General features: G+C 49.6%; 1 protein-coding gene across 1 annotated transcript in view; it reads left to right on the top strand.

Annotated features, from left to right (window-relative positions):
• Positions 1–16728, top strand: part of col6a1 (collagen, type VI, alpha 1) — a 107185-nt gene that overhangs the window by 35240 nt on the left and 55217 nt on the right. Inside the window, exons 12-15 of the mRNA XM_085985445.1 lie at positions 6527–6553; positions 6677–6721; positions 10101–10154; positions 12966–13028. Of these exons, the coding sequence (XP_085841571.1) occupies positions 6527–6553; positions 6677–6721; positions 10101–10154; positions 12966–13028 (189 nt within the window). The remainder of the gene's footprint in view (positions 1–6526; positions 6554–6676; positions 6722–10100; positions 10155–12965; positions 13029–16728) is intronic.

Genomic DNA, 16728 nt, shown 5'->3' with positions numbered 1-16728 from the left:
AATCCAGTATCACTGGGGGAGGGAATCCAGTATCACTGGGGGAGGGAATCCAGTATCACCGGGGGAGGGAATCCAAAATCACTGGGGGAGGGAATCCAGTATCACTAGGTGAGGGAATCCAGTATCACTGGGGGTGGGAATCCAGTATCACCAGGGGAGGGAATCCAGTATCACTGGGGGAGGGAATCCAGTATCACCAGGGGAGGGAATCCAGTATCACTGGGGGAGCGAATCCAATATCACCAGAGGATCGAATCCAGTATCACTGGGGGAGGGAATCCAATATCACCAGAGATGGGAATCCAGTATCACTGGGGGAGGAAATCCAGTATCAGTGAGGGAGGGGGATCCAGTATCACTGGGGGAGAGGGACCCAGTATCACCGGGGGATGGGGATCCACTACCACCAGGGGAGGGGACCAGTATCACCGGGGGATGGGGATATAGTATCACCAGGGGGGAGAGAGATCTAGTATCACCGGGGGAGAAGGATCCAGTATCACCAGGGATGGGGAATCCAGTATCACCAGAGGAGGGCATCCAGTATCACCAGGGGAGGGAATCGAGTATCACCAGGGGAGGGGATCCAGTATCACCGACGGAGGGAATCCAGTATCACCAGGGGAAGAGATCCAGTATCACTTGGGGAAGGGAATCCAGTATCACCAGGGGAGGGGAATCGAATATCACCAGGGGAGGGGAATCCAGTATCACCAGGGGAGGGGAATCCAGTATCACCAGGGGAGGGGGATCCAGTATCACCAGGAGAGGGGATTCAGTATCACCAGGGGAGGGGAATCCAATATCACCAGGAGAGGGGATTCAGTGTCACCAGGGGAGGTGAATCCAGTATCACCAGGAGAGGGGATTCAGTGTCACCAGGGGAGGGGAATCCAGTATCACCAGGGGAGGGAATGAAGTATCACCAGGAGAGGGGGATCCAGTATGACCAGGAGAGGGGAACCCAGTATCACCAGAGGAGGGAATCAAGTATCACCAGGAGAGGGGAACCCAGTATCACCAGAGGAGGGAATCAATTATCACCGGGAGAGGGGGATCCAGTATCATCAGGAGAGGGGAACACAGTATCACCAGAGGAGGGAATCCAGTATCACCAGGAGACGGGGGACCCAGTATCACTGGGGGAAGGAATCCAGTATCACCAGAGGGGGAGATCCAGTGTCACCAGAGGTGGGGATCCAGTATCACCAGGGGAGGGGAATCCAGTATCACCAGAGGAGGGAATCCAGTATCACCAGGGGAGGGGAATCCAGTAGCACCAGAGGAGGGAATCCAGTACCACCAGGAGAGGGGGGCCCAGTATCACCGGGGAAGGGAATCCAGTGTCACCAGAGGGGGGGGATCCACTATCACCAGGGGTGGGGATCCAGTATCACCAGGGGAGGGGAATCCAGGATCACCAGAGGAGGGAATCCAGTATCACCAAGAGAGGGAGGCCCAGTATCACTGGGGGAGGGAATCCAGTACTACTGGGGGTGGGAATCCAGTTACACCGGGGGAGGGAATCCAGCATCACCAGGGAGGGGATTTAGTATCACCAGGGGAGGGGGATCCTGTATCACTGGGGGAGGGGATGGAGTATCACAGGAGGAGGGGGATCCAGTATCACCAGGGGAGGGAATCCAGTATCACCAGGGGAGGGAATCCAGTATCACCGGGGAGAGGGAATCCAGTATCACTTGGGGAGGGAATCCAGTATCACTGGGGAAGGGAATCCAGTATCACCGGAGGTGGGAATCCAGTATCACTGGGGGTGGGAATCCAGTATCACCGGGGGAGGGAATCCAGTATCACCGGGGGTGGGAATCCAGTATCACTGGGGGAGGGAATCCAGTATCACTGGAGGAGGGAATCCAGTATCACCAGGGGGAGGGACTCCAGAATCACTGGGGGAGGGAAGCCAGTATCACTGGGGGAGGGGAGCCAGTATCACCAGGGGAGGGAATCCAGAATCACTGGGGGAGGGAATCCAGTATCACTAGGTGAGGGAATCCAGTATCACAGGGGGAGGGAATCCAGTATCACCGGGGGAGGGAATCCAGTATCACCGGGGGGGAGGGAATCCCATATCACTAGGAGAGGGAATCCAGTATCACCGGGGAGGGGAATCCAGTATCACCAGGGGTGGGAATCCAGTATCACCAGGGGAGGGAATCCAATATCACCAGGTGTGGGAATCCAGTATCACCAGGGAAGGGAATCCAGTATCACCGGGGGAGGGGAACCCAGTATCACCAGGGGAGGGAATCCAGTATCACCAGGGGAGGGGGATCCTGTATCACTGGGGGAGGGCATCCAGTATCACAGGGGGAGGGGGATCCAGTATCACCAGGGGAGGGAATCCAGTATCACTGGGGGAGGGAATCCAGTATCACCGGGGGAGGGTGATCCAGTATCACCAGGGGAGTAATCCAGTATCACCAGGGGAGGGAATCCAGTATCACTGGGGGAGGGAATCCAATATCACCGGGGAGAGGGAATCTAGTATCACTGGGGGAGGGAATCCAGAACCACTGGGGGAGAGGGATCCAGTATCACCAGGGGAGAGGGATCCAGTATCACCAGGGGAGGGAATCCAGTATCACCGGGGGAGGGAATCCAATAACCCCAGAGGAGGGAATCCAGTATCACTGGGGGAGGGAATCCAGTATCACTGGGGGTGGGAATCCAGTATCACCAGGGGAGGGAATCCAGTATCACTGGGGGAGGGAATCCAGTATCACTGGGGGAGGGAATCCAATATCACCAGAGGATGGAATCCAGTATCACTGGGGGAGGGAATCCAATATCACCAGAGATGGGAATCCAGTATCACTGGGGGAGGAAATCCAGTATCACTGAGGGAGGGGGATCCAGTATCACTGGGGGAGGGGGACCCAGTATCATCGGGGGATGGGGATCCATTACCACCAGGGGAGGGGACCAGTATCACCGGGGGATGGGGATACAGTATCACCAGGGGGGAGAGGGATCTAGTATCACCGGGGGAGAGGGATCCAGTATCACCAGGGATGGGGAATCCAGTATCACCAGGGGAGGGCATCCAGTATCACCGACGGAGGGAATCCAGTATCACCAGGGGAAGAGATCCAGTATCACTTGGGGAAGGGAATCCAGTATCACCAGGGGAGGGGAATCGAGTATCACCCGGGGAGGGGAATCCAGTATCACCAGGGGAGGGGAATCCAGTATCACCAGGGGAGGGGGATTCAGTATCACCAGGAGAGGGGATTCAGTATCACCAGGGGAGGGGAGTCCAGTATCACCAGGAGACGGGGACCCAGTATCACTGGGGGAGGGAATCCAGTATCACCAGAGGGGGAGATCCAGTGTCACCAGAGGTGGGGATCCAGTATCACCAGGGGAGGGGAATCCAGTATCACCAGAGGAGGGAATCCAGTATCACCAGAGGGGGTTATCCAGTATTACCAGGGGTGGGGATCCAATATCACCAAGGGAGGGGAATCCAGTAGCACCAGAGGAGGGAATCCAGTACCACCAGGAGAGGGGGGCCCAGTATCACCGGGGAAGGGAATCCAGTGTCACCAGAGGGGGGGATCCAGTATCACCAGGGGAGGGGAATCCAGGATCACCAGAGGAGGGAATCCAGTATCACCAAGAGAGGGAGGCCCAGTATCACTGGGGGAGGGAATCCAGTACTACCGGGGGTGGGAATCCAGTTGCACCGGGGGAGGGAATCCAGCATCACCAGGGGAGGGGATTTAGTATCACCAGGGGAGGGGGATCCTGTATCACTGGGGGAGGGGATGGAGTATCACAGGGGGAGGGGGATCCAGTATCACCAGGGGAGGGAATCCAGTATCACCAGGGGTGGGAATCCAGTATCACCGGGGAGAGGGAATCCAGTATCACTTGGGGAGGGAATCCAGTATCACCGGGGGAGGGAATTCAGTACCACCAGGGGAGCGAATCCAGTATCACTGGGGAAGGGAATCCAGTATCACCGGAGGTGGGAATCCAGTATCACTGGGGGAGGGAATCCAGTATCACTGGGGGAGGGAATCCAGTATCACCGGGGGTGGGAATCCTGTATCACATTGGGAGGGAATCCAGTATCACTGGGGGAGGGAATCCAGTATCACCGGGGGAGGGAATCCAGTATCAATGGTGATGGGAATCCAGTATCACCGGGGTGGGAATCCTGTATCACCGGGGGAGGGAATCCAGTATCACCAGGGGAGGGAATCCAGTATCACTGGGGAGGGAATCCAGTATCACTGGGGGAGGGAATCCAGTATCACTGGAGGAGGGAATCCAGTATCACCAGGGGGAGGGAATCCAGTATCACTAGGGGAGGGACTCCAGAATCACTGGGGGAGAGGGATCTAGTATCACCAGGGGAGGGAATCCAGTATCACTGTGGGAGAGAATCCAGTATCACCAAGGGAGGGTTATCCAGTATCACCGGGGGAGGGGATCCAGTATCACCAGGGGAGGGGATCCAGTATCACCAGGGGAGGGGATCCAATATCATGGGGGGATGGGAATCCAGTATCACTGAGGGAGAGGGATCCAGTATCACCAGGGGCAGGAATCCAGTATCACCGAGGGTGGGGGATCCAGTATCACTGGGGGAGGAGGATCCCGTATCACTGGGGGATGGGGATCCAGTACCACCAGGGGAGCGGATCAAGTCTCACCGGGGGGAGGGGATACAGTAACAGCAGGGGGGAGAGAGATCTAGTATCACCAGGGAGGGGGGTCCAGTATCACCAGGGGAGGGGAATCCAGTTCCACCAGTGGAGGGCATCCAGTATCACCAGGGGAGGGAATCCAGTATCACCAGGGATAGGGATCCAGTATCACCGAGGGAGGGAATCCAGTATCACCAGGGGGAGGGAATCCAGTATCACTAGGGGAAGGGAATCCAATATCACCAGGGGAGGGGAATCGAGTATCACCAGGGGAGTGAGATCCAGTATCACCAGGGGAGGGGAATCCAATATCACCAGGGGAGGGGAATCGAGTATCACCAGGGGAGGGGAACCAGTATCACCAGGGGAGGGGGAACCAGTATCACCAGGGGAGGGGAATCCAGTATCACCAGGGGAGGGGGAATCCAGTATCACCAGAGGAGGGAACCCAGTATCACCAGAGGGGGGGATCCAGTCTCACCAGGGGTGGGGATCCAGTATCACCAGAGGAGGGAATCCAGTATCACCAGGGGAGGGGAATCCAGCATCACCAGGGGAGGGGAATCCAGTATCACCAGTGGAGGGGAATCCAGTATCACCAGGAGAGGGGAATCCAGCATCACCAGGGGAGGGGAATCCAGTATCACCAGGAGAGGGGAATCCAGCATCACCAGGGGAGGGGAATCGAGTATCACCAGGGGAGGGGAATCCAGTATCACCAGAGGAGGGAATCCAGTATCACCAAGGGAGGGGAATCCAGTATCACCAGGGGAGGGAGATCCAGTATCACCAGGGGAGGGGAATCGAGTATCACCAGGGGAGGGGAATCCAGTATCACCAGAGGAGGGAATCCAGTATCACCAAGGGAGGGGAATCCAGTATCACCAGGGGAGGGAGATCCAGTATCACCAGAGGAGGGAATCCAGTATCGCCAGGTGAGGGAATCCTGTATCACCAGGTGAGGGGATCCAGTATCACCAGGTGAGGGGATCCAGTATCACCAGGTGAGGGGAATCGAGTATCACCAGGGGAGGGGAATCCAGTATCACCAGGGGAGGGGAATCCAGTATCGCCAGAGGAGGGAATCCAGTATCACCAGGGGAGGGGAATCCAGTATCACCAGGGGAGGGGAATCGAGTATCACCAGGGGAGGGGAATCCAGTATCACCAGGGGAGGGGGATCCAGTATCACCAGAGGAGGGAATCCAGTATCACCAGGGGAGGGGAATCCAGTATCACCAGGGGAGGGGAATCGAGTATCACCAGGGGAGGGGAATCCAGTATCACCAGGGGAGGGGGATCCAGTATCACCAGAGGAGGGAATCCAGTATCACCAGGGGAGGGGAATCCAGTATCACCAGGGGAGGGGAATACAGTATCACCAGGAGAGGGGGATCCAGTATCACCAGGAGAGGGGAATCCAGTATCACCAGAGGAGGGATTCCAGTATCACCAGGAGAGGGGAATCCAGTATCACCAGGGGAGGGGAATCCAATATCACCAGAGGGGGGGGGATCTAGTATCACCAGGGGTGGGAATCCAGTATCACCAGGGGAGGGGAATCCAGGATCACCAGAGGAGGGAATCCAGTATCACCAGGAGAGGGGGACCCAGTATCACTGGGGGAGGCAATCCAGTATCACCAGGGGAGTGGAATCCAGTATCACCAGGGGAGGGAATCCAGTATCACCAGCAGAGGGGATCCAGTATCACCAGATTCCAGTGGGTGAGAGAACTTTGCTTCTTTACATGTCTACTGTATAATGAAGTGTTAACGCAATCTAGTTCAGGATATCAAATAAGCTGACAAGACAGGATGTACTTGCTAATCGGTGTCTTTTCTTTTCCAGGGTGACAGAGGATACAAAGGAGGCAAGGTTAGAACAGCTTTGAATCATTTCAGGATTTGAAAGAGTTTGTTGTCCTAATGGCATGCATTAAAAATTCTCACTTGTGTTCTTCCCTGTACTAATTCGTTCTGTTCTGCCTGATGATTTTAGGGTACAAAGGGATTCCCTGGAAGAGATGGGAAAGATGGTCACAAGGTAAGAGAGACGGAGTACAGTGGGACCCAATATTGCTTTAAAGACCTCTCGCTCAGAGAAAGCAACTGTCCTTCAATCAGGCACAGTCAGCATTAAATGATCGGCGGTCGAATAAAGTCCACCCCGAAGGAGCTGTTATAGACTGGGTTTACGTTGGATGCATTAATAATAAGCAGTCCTGATTATATAATAGATTACAAGCAAAATAGATAGAGATTTGTATTTTTCTTGCGCACTTTTATGAGATAATTGAGGTTTTTATTTCCCTGACATGTAATGCATTTCAGCATAAAGGTAGTTGTGCCCGCCTGCTCACACTATCTTGAACAGCAATCGCCATTCAAATAGGATAAGGCAAGTGTCCCTGCACTACACAGACACGTTCCAATGCATGTTGTATAGCTGTCTGTTAGATCATTTACCTTTGCTGTTAAGAATGCTTTAGGATTGTTACATCCCTCCTGGTGGTTGCACTGTTAATCCGCATGCTCTACCTAAATATAATCACCAGAGAGAACAGGTCCAAAACATATGTACGGAGCGGGCGGGAAAGCCATGGGATCGGGTGGAATGTCGGTTTTACATCCCGCCCAATATTACTGTCCATTGACATCAGTTTCTGTTTCCCGCTGGGTGAGTTTGGTTAAAATGACCCCCGGTGAGTAAACCATCTAACCCCCAGCTTTTGTGCAGTTTAACATGTCTCTGTGTAGGATACTCATACCCAGGGATTAGATAGTGAGGAAAAGAAAATACTGCAGATACTGGAAATCTGAAATAAAAACAGAAAATGCTGGAGATACTCAGCAGGTCAGGCAGCATCTGTGAAGAGAGAAACAGAGTTAACGTTTCAGGTCAATGACCTTTCTGGTGAAAGGTTGCAGCTTAGAAGGAAAAAAGAAAGACTTGCATTTATATAGCGCCTTTCACGACCACCAGATGTCCCAAAATGCTTTACAGCCAATGAAGCACTTTTTGAAGTGTAGTCACTGTTGTAATGTAGGAAATGCGGCAGCTAATTTGTGCACAGCAAGCTCCCACAAACAGCAATGTGATAACGATCAGGTAATCTGTATTTTTAGTGATGTTGGTTGAGGGATAAATATTGGCAGGGCACTGGGGAGAACTCCCCTGCTCTTCTTCAAAATAGTGTCATAGGATCTTTTACATCCACCTGAGAGAGCAGACGGGGCTTTGGTTTAACGTCTCATCTGAAAGATGGCATCTCCGACAGTGCAGCACTCCCTCAGCACTGCACTGGAGTGTCAGCCTAGATTTTTTTTTGCGCTCAAGTCTCTGGAGTGAGACTTGAACCCACAACCTTCTGACTCAAAGGCAAGAGGCAAGAGTGCTGCCCACTGAGCCACGGCTGACAAAGTTCAAAGGACTTTCATTGTATCAAAAAATTATAACCCATTTTACTGGCTAATATCTTAAGGCCAGTAATTTGATCTGTGAATGCAGGAGAGCCTATTTCCAAAATGTTACTAGTGCACTCTGAATTTTACAATCTGATCACATTACCAAGTGTAATGTATCCACATTTGCTGATGATACAAAGCTAGGTGGGACAGTAAGCTGTGAGCACACAAAGAGCCTGCAAAGGGATATAGATAGACTAAGTGAGTGGGCAGTAAGGTGGCTGATGGAGTATAATGTAGGGAAATGTGAGGTTATTCACTTTGGTAGGAAGAATAGAAAAACAGAGTATTTTTTAAATGGTGAGAAACTTTCAAATGTTGGTGTTCAGAGAGATTTGGGTGTCCTCATGCAAGAAACACAGAAAGCTAGCATGCAGGTTCAGGAAGCAATAAGGAAGGCAAATGGCATGTTGGCCTTTATTGCAAGGGTGTGGAGTATAAGAGTAAGGAAGTCTTGCTACAATTGTACAGGGTCTTGGTGAGACCACACCTGGAGTACTGTGCACAGTTTTGGTCTCCTTATCGAAGGAAGGATATACTTGCCTTGGAGGCGGTGCAACAAAGGTTCACTAGATTGATTCCTGGGATGAGAGGGCTGTCCTACGATGAGAGATTGTGTAGAATGGGCCTGTACTCTCTGGAGTTTAGAAGAATGAGAGGTGATCTCATTGAAACATACAAGATTCTGAAGGGGATTGACAGGGGAGATGCTGAGAGGTTAGAGTGGCTGGAGTATCTAGAACTAGGGGGCATAGTCTCAGGATAAGGGGTCGGCCATTTAAGACTGAGATGAGGAAGAATTTCTTCACTCAGAGGGCTGTGAATGCTGAGTCTTTGAGTATATTCAAGGCTGAGATCGATAGATTTTTGGACTCTAGGGGAATCAAGGTTTATGGAGCTCAGATGGGAAAGTGGAGCTGAGGTCGATGATCAGCCATGATCTTATTGAATGGCGGAGCAGGCTCGAGAGGCCGTATGGCCAACTCCTGCTCTTACTTCTTATGTTCTTACATTCTTAAAACAGTTTTTTAAGAAATCCATAAAAAAGCTGCTTTTTTTCTCATAGGAGTTTTTTCTAATTCTTAACCATCAAGATTAAAGAATCGTCTAGCTGATAGACATAGCATTGATTTGATTGCATCGAATTGGCTTCTCAGTTTAATAATATGAAGGCACACATCAACCTTGCTAATGCCCGTTCGATAGCGTAGACACAAAGAAGATGTTTCCACTTGTAGCGAGACCAAAACTAGGGGACATAAATATAAGATAGTCACCAATAAATCCATTAAAGAATTCAGGAGAAGGCTCTTTAGCCAGAGGGTGGTTAGAATGTGGAACCAGCAGAACAAATGAACTGGCCGTTTGTCTCACTGCTGTTTTGGGAACTTGCTCTGTGCTGTGTAATCAGTGAAGTTCGATAGTGCAGTGGTTCTGTTACTGGGCTAGAAATCCAGAGGCCTGGACTGATAGTCCAGTAGAACGAAAGCTCCAATCCCAGCGTGGCAGTTTGAGAATTTGAATTCAGCATTAAAAATCTGGACGTAATAAGCTGGCATCGGTAAAATTCACCAGGAAATGGTCTGATTGTTGTTAAAACCCAACTGGTTCACTAACGTCCTTTAGGAAAGGAAGCCCGCCGTCCCTAACTATCCTGCAAAGTGGTCGAGCAAGCTACTCAGTTCCACCACCACCTGCTCGGGGCAACGAGGGATGGGTAAGAAAAAACTGGCCTTGCCAGGGACGCCCGCACTGTGAGAATGAAGATTAATAAAGATATACCAGAATGCTTTGTACATGCAAGTCCTTTCTTTAGTGTTACACGGATTAGCTGACATTTTAAAACATGGCCTACAGTGCACCTACAGAAGAAATAATCGTATATTAGACAGGGATGGATTTTTTAAAATATTATTACGACACAGAGTTGAATTTTTTAATGCTTCCTCTCTCATCAGGGTGAGGCTGGGTATGCTGGTCTGCCAGGCTGCATTGGGTCTGCGGGACCTCCTGTAAGTACGGTGCTCTACTTTGCTCTTTTTCTTATGAAGACATTTCAAATATTTGGTCTCGGTTGTTGATCCATGACACAATGTTGCTGACTTTTTTTCTTTCCGGTCTGAGTATTAGCTTGTGAATTTGAAAGCAGCATCTCCACTGGAGGTGAAATACAAGTCTGTGTGAGTAAGGGCCTGAACTGCATGGTGTGTGGCTTGGGCCTGTATTTGACATACGGGCACTGAACAAACACACGGCCCTGAAAGAGAAAACGATTACGCTCTGCAGAGTTTGCAGAAAAACAATTGGCCTGGACTAATAATCCAGGGAGCGGGAATCCACATCTCACTACAGCAGTTTGAGAATGTGATTTCAGTTCAAAATAAAAAGCTGGTATCAACGGTTGACTCTTAACTGCTGTTTGAAGTGGTCTAGCGCACCACTCAGTTTTATCAAACCGCTGTAAAGGTTGGGAGCTTCTTTAAACTGGTTTAAAGTAATTTTCCTGGTCTTGCAGCCTTTGCCTGCACTCAGATCAATTCCAATAAAACCAATTTTAAAACAGTGGTACCGAATCGCTACCCCACCTTTAGTTCTGAGTGGAGGAACTTATAATTAATGATATTAAAACAGAACAAGTGGTTTGGGTGAGAGAAAAATCACGTTTTTTTACCTAAATAAACTACAATCAAAAGAATAAACTATACCACACGAACACAGTAATTACATTAAAACTATATAACAGGGGGGTTGTAGACGGCGAAAACGAGGGATAAAATGACTACAATGTTATTTAAACAATCTTAGCAATTACCCTCAAATCACCACCCCAAACTCCTGCTAGGTTGCCTTGTTGAGAAGTCAGAACACCCTGCTCACCTGTGGTCCAGTGAAGTAAGAGGCCAGATAGCTTCTCAGCAGCTATCTTTATACCTGGTCAGGTCCTGCTGTTCTGCCCTGCAAGGGCTGTGTGCAAAATTCCCCGCCCAAAGAGTCCAATACACAAGAGAAAGCTGTGATTGGCTAACTCAAAGTGGTTAGACTGGGTTAATGTGTCTTCCGGAGCTCCCTGGGCTGAAACAAAAGAGAATGCAACAGCCCTATTGTCCAGAATGCTAAGTGATTTAGACCCATTCAATTGTTAAACGTTTCCCATTCAAGGTACAAAAGTCTCTTCTGCAGTTTAGATGTATCCACTCGATATACAAACAAATGCTAATAGCATTCGATTGCTTTGTAAACAAAGCATTGTCCTTTGTCTTCGGCCATGTGGTGACAGCCATTTTTATCCCTGGAAATTTAAAAGCACAATGCCCAGGGATTCTTTAATCAAAAAAATTGATCTTCAGAACTGTAAATTATTGCGAATTCTTACACCGCTACCAGTGGTTCAAGAAGAAGGCCCACCACCACCTTCTCCGGAGCGACTAGGGATGGGCAATAAATGCCGGCCCTGCCAGTGATGCCCACATCCCGAGAAGTAATATGAAAAAAAATACAGGTCTTTACAAATGTGGGGAGTTTGGAGAAACAGCTCAGCTAATGTGGGTGAACGTGCTGGCTAGGGTTCAAAGGCAAAGCTCGGTTATTGACTGCAGAGACTGGAACTCCTTTTCAGAATTGTGTTTTAAAAATCTCCCACTGTTATATAATTTATCCCCAAACCTTAAACCATGTGAAATTGTAAAGCAACTTTAGTAAAGTATCTGATCCTAATTCTCCCCTTTGTCTGGGCACATTGTCCTTGTTGCACAATGCAGACACTTTAAGGTTTCAGCCTGTCTTCTTCCTCCATCACTCAATGGGGAAAGAGTCCCATATTGATGTTTACACTGTCACCATTGATGATGGACATTTCCACCCCCAAAGAGAAGGTAACTCAATCATTCCACACACCTCCACGTGGATGCTGTAGTTTGCCGGAGGAGTTGTAAAGGTTTAGCCTCATCATTTGCCATACTTCTCCATATCCTCCAACGTTCTCAGACCTTGCTAGATGGACTTAAGCTTCTGGAGATTCCTCCATCCATCGAATGCAGACTGTTAACCAGAGCTTGCTGGATCTGCACCAACTGTCTACAGAGAGGACCGATCCTCCTCTGTGTGATGGACTGGGAAGCCACCACTTGGATGGGTCAGTCAAGACCATCTTGAAGCTCAAGCTTCACACCATCAACTCGAAACATCTGGGAGCCCTTGGGTATGCGGTGGGGAGGGGCTTAGATGTATGGCAAGCACCACTACCAATTGATATTCGGATTGCCAACCCTCTGTCCTGGTGTCTTCAGGAATGAACGTTTAATCTCCAGGACACTGCTGTGAGCAAACTAGAGGGAAAATTCACAGGGTCGTTAAAAATTTGTGTGGATTATTTTTCATTTTCTTTGAGCACTTTTGTTTGTTAATTATAAAAATATTGGAGCTGAGGAAAAAAGACTGGCTGACAGTCAAGAATCATCAAATTGGGTATCAAAAAATCTGTTCGCTTTCTAATTGGCTGGGAAGATGGTGCACCGTGAGGATGGACGTGTCATGTGACCAATGGTGGGAGAGTGGGGGCGGGGCATTTGGAGGTGGAAGTCACGTGATGAGACCTCCAGGTAAATGTCCAGCCAGAGTGGGCAATCCTACTTGATATCTGGCTGGATTACTTCAGTGGCATTGTTACAACGCTTCCTGCGTCCTGTATCAGATGCCCTCGGGTAGAAGTGCCTGTTTCCAGTTAGAATAAATAAATGGAGATTAAAATATGGTTCTGCATTTTTCGTCATTTAATAGCAAGAGAGGGATTGACTTCAAATCTTTTGAAATCTTTTCCTTCCTAGGGTCCAGCAGGAGCACAAGGCCTCAAAGGAGATCCAGGTCCATTTGGAAATAAAGGACAAAAGGTATGACTTTATAAAGAGGGTTACAGGGACATTTTTGTAAAGGAAGGATTCTCCACCAATCATACCTCAAATAACGTCACAGCTGCATAACCCCTGACCTCATCTGGTTGTGAACCTGTTTAATATTGAGTCATTTGTTGGTTTAATGCCTCATACAAAGAAATGAAATGGAGGATTGTGAGTCAGAGTGACCTCTGGGTATCCATGAGGCGCTGTGGGCCATCAGCAGCAGCAGAATTGTATTCCACCACAATCTGCAACCTCATGGCTTGGCATATCCCTCACTCTACCATCATCATCAAACCAGGGGGCCAACCCTGGTTCAATGGGGAGTGCAGAAGAGCATGCCAGGTGCAGCAGCGGGTGTACCTAAAAATGAGGTGCCAACCTGGGGAAGCTGCAACACAGGACTACTTGCATGCTAAACAGCAAAAGCAGCATGCTATAGACAGGGCTAAGCGATCCCACAATCAATGGATCAGATCAAAGCTCTGCAGTCCTGTCACATCCAGTCGTGAATGGTGGTGGACAATTAAACAACTAACGGGAGGAGGCTCCATGAATATCCCCATCCTCAATGATGCCAGAGCCCAGCACATGAGTGCAAAAGACAAGGCTGAAGTGTTTGCAACCATCTTCAGCCAGAAGTACCGAGTGGATGACCCATATCGGCCTCCTCCTGAGGTCCCCACCATCACAGAAGCCAGTCTTCAGCCAATTCGATTCACTCCACGTGATATCAAGAAACGGCTGAGCGCATTGGATACAGCAAAGGCTATGGGCCCTGACAACATCCCGGCTGTCATGCTGAACACTTGTGCTCCAGAACTAGCCATGCCTCTAGCCAAACTGTTCCAGTGCAGCTACAACTCTGGCATCTATCCGACAATGTGGAAAACTGCCCAGGCATGTCCTGTCAACAAAAAGCAGGACAAATCCAATCCGCCCAATTACCGCCCCATCAGTCTACTCTCAATCATCAGCAAAGTGATGGAAGGTGTCGTCGACAGTGCTATCAAGCGGCACTTACTCACCAATAACCTGCTCACCGATGCTCAGTTTGGGTTCCGCTCGGCTCCAGACCTCATCACAGCCTTGGTCCAAACATGGACAAAAGAGCTGAATTCCTGAGGTGAGGTGAGAGTGACTGCCCTTGACATCAATGCAGCATTTGGCCGAGTGTGGCATACAGGAGCCCTTGTAAAACTGAAGTCAATGGGAATTGGGGGGGAAACTCTCCACTGGCTGGAGTCATACCTAGCACAAAGGAAGATGGTTGTGGTTGTTGGAGGTCAATCATCACAGCCCCAGGATATCGCTGCAGGAGTTCCTCAGGGCAGTGTCCTAGGCCCAACCATCTTCAGCTGCTTCATCAATGACCTTCCCTCCATTATAAGGTCAGAAGTGGGGATGTTCGCTGATGATTGCGCTGTGTTCAGTCCGATTCACAACTCCTCAGATAATGAAGCAGTCAATGCCCGCATGCAGCAAGACCTGGACGACATTCAGGCTTGGGCTGATAAGTGGCAAGTAACATTTGTGCCACACAAGTGCCAGACAATGAATATCTCCAACAAGCGAGAGTCTAAGCACCTTCCCTTGACATTCAATGACATTACCATCGCTTAATTCCCCACCATCAACATCCTGAGGTTTACCATTGACCAGAAACTTAACTGCACCAGCCACATAAATACTGTGGCAACAAGAGCAGGTCAGAGGCTGGGCATTCTCCAGCGAGTGTCTCACCTACTGATTCCACAAAGCCTTTCCACCATCTACAAGGCATAAGTCAGGAGTGTGATGGAATACTCTCCACTTGACTGGATGAGTGCAGCTGCAACAACACTCAAGAAGCTCGACACCATCCAGGACAAAGCAGCCCGCTTGACTGGCACCCCATCCTCCACCTTAAACATTCACTCCCTCCACCACCAGCGCACCGTGGTTGCAGTGTGTACCATCTACAAGATGCACTGCAGCAACTCGCCAAGGCTTCTTCAGCAGCACCTCCCAAACCTGCGACCTCTTCCACCTTGAAGGACAAGGGCAGCAGGCGTGTGGGAACACCACCACCTCCAAGTTCTCCTCCAAGTCACACACCATTCTGACTTGGAAGTATATCGCCGATCCTTTATCGTCGCTGTGTCAAAATCCTGAAACTCCATACCTAACAGCACTGTGGGAGAACCTTCACCACACGGACTGCAGCGGTTCAAGAAGGTGGCTCACCGCTACCTTCTCAAGGGCAATTAGGGATGGGCAATAAATGCTGACCTTGCCAGCAATGCCTACATCCCATAAACTAATAAAAGTATACTTTCACTCTTTCACCGATTTGGGCAGCTTGATGAGAGGAAGTTGGCAGCATGAACCCAGCCTCAGTGTGCTTCTGGCACGTGATGGAGCAGTGATGAGAGATCCTCTCGGGGAGGCTGGCTCGCACCCTGGCCTGACACTGGCCCGGTCCGGGGACCGGGTTTATAAACTCACAACAGAGATTTTGGAAAATGTTTCGTGAAACCCAAACATTAGGAAAATGCACCGGCAGAAGAGCAAACCATTGCAAACACGTTGAAGCGATTCACAGCTGTGGGCAGCCCACAATATATGCCCATAACTTGTTGCTTGCATCTGCTATGTCTTAGGCAACCCACCATTCGTCAGGGTACAGGTATTGAACCTGGGGCCTGGGCAGTATTGGCATCACGCACCAACCGAGTGAGCTAACCGGTCACCCCAAAGCTGCCCACTTGTCCCTGTGCTAACCAGTCACCCCTGAACTAACCGACAGTCCCTGAACTAGCCGACAGTCCCTGAACTAGCCGACAGTCCCTGAACTAACCGACCGCCCCTGAGCTAACCGACCGCCCCTGAGCTAACCGATGTTTGTGATTTCTCCTCATCTCAGTCCTAAATGGCCAACGCCTTATTGTGAGACTGTGACACCTAGTTCTAGACTCTCCAGCCAGGGTAAACATCCTCCCAGTATCCACCTTGTCAAGCCCCTTGACTGTCAAGTTTCATTTGCTGAATCCACCTAGTAATGCACAGTAAACACTTGCTAATTCTTAACCTAGTCTCGACAGCTTCCCCCAAAACCAGCGCAGCACTGAGCTTATCTGTATTTCCATTGAGTGTGGAGAACTATTGTAATAAATACGTATTGAAATTTGGTATTTTTAGAACATTCATACTGAGCAGAATTTAATAGGGGATGCGATTTGTTGCTGATTTTGGATGGAGCACACGCCAATGTCACATATTTGAGTGCGTAAGATATATGCAAGGAGACTTTAAGGAGTCATTGTGTAAACTCTTGTTAGAAGGGGATTCCTAATTCATGAGCCAGGCCTGGGCTGCTCCAGCGGGACACTAAAATGGCCTCATTTTCTTTTATATTTTTCTAAATCTTAAAAAGGCCTCTGGGTCTTGAAAAAGATCGGGCAAAATGAAAGTTTTGCTAAGAGATTAGCACAACGTGAGTCAATAGCCCACAGGCTATGGTTATGCAGGAATGAAACAGGCCTCATTAAAAGCAGTTAAAGAAATCCTATCTCCTTGTAGCGGGAGCTCAGAACCAGTTGAGGGGCCCTGCACATTTCTGTTGTTCGTCCCTCAACCAGCTGCCATTTTGAGGAATATATTGGTTTTGCTTTTTTTATAAAATGGCCGACCTTGGCATGAGACCTGATCAAGT

Source organism: Somniosus microcephalus, chromosome 4 (assembly GCF_052327205.1).
Source record: "Somniosus microcephalus isolate GS21.2 chromosome 4, FLI_Smic_1.0, whole genome shotgun sequence".
Classification (NCBI taxonomy): Eukaryota; Metazoa; Chordata; class Chondrichthyes; order Squaliformes; family Somniosidae; genus Somniosus; species Somniosus microcephalus.
Note: the sequence above shows the minus strand (reverse complement) of the source record. Positions and strands in the feature narration are given on the sequence as shown.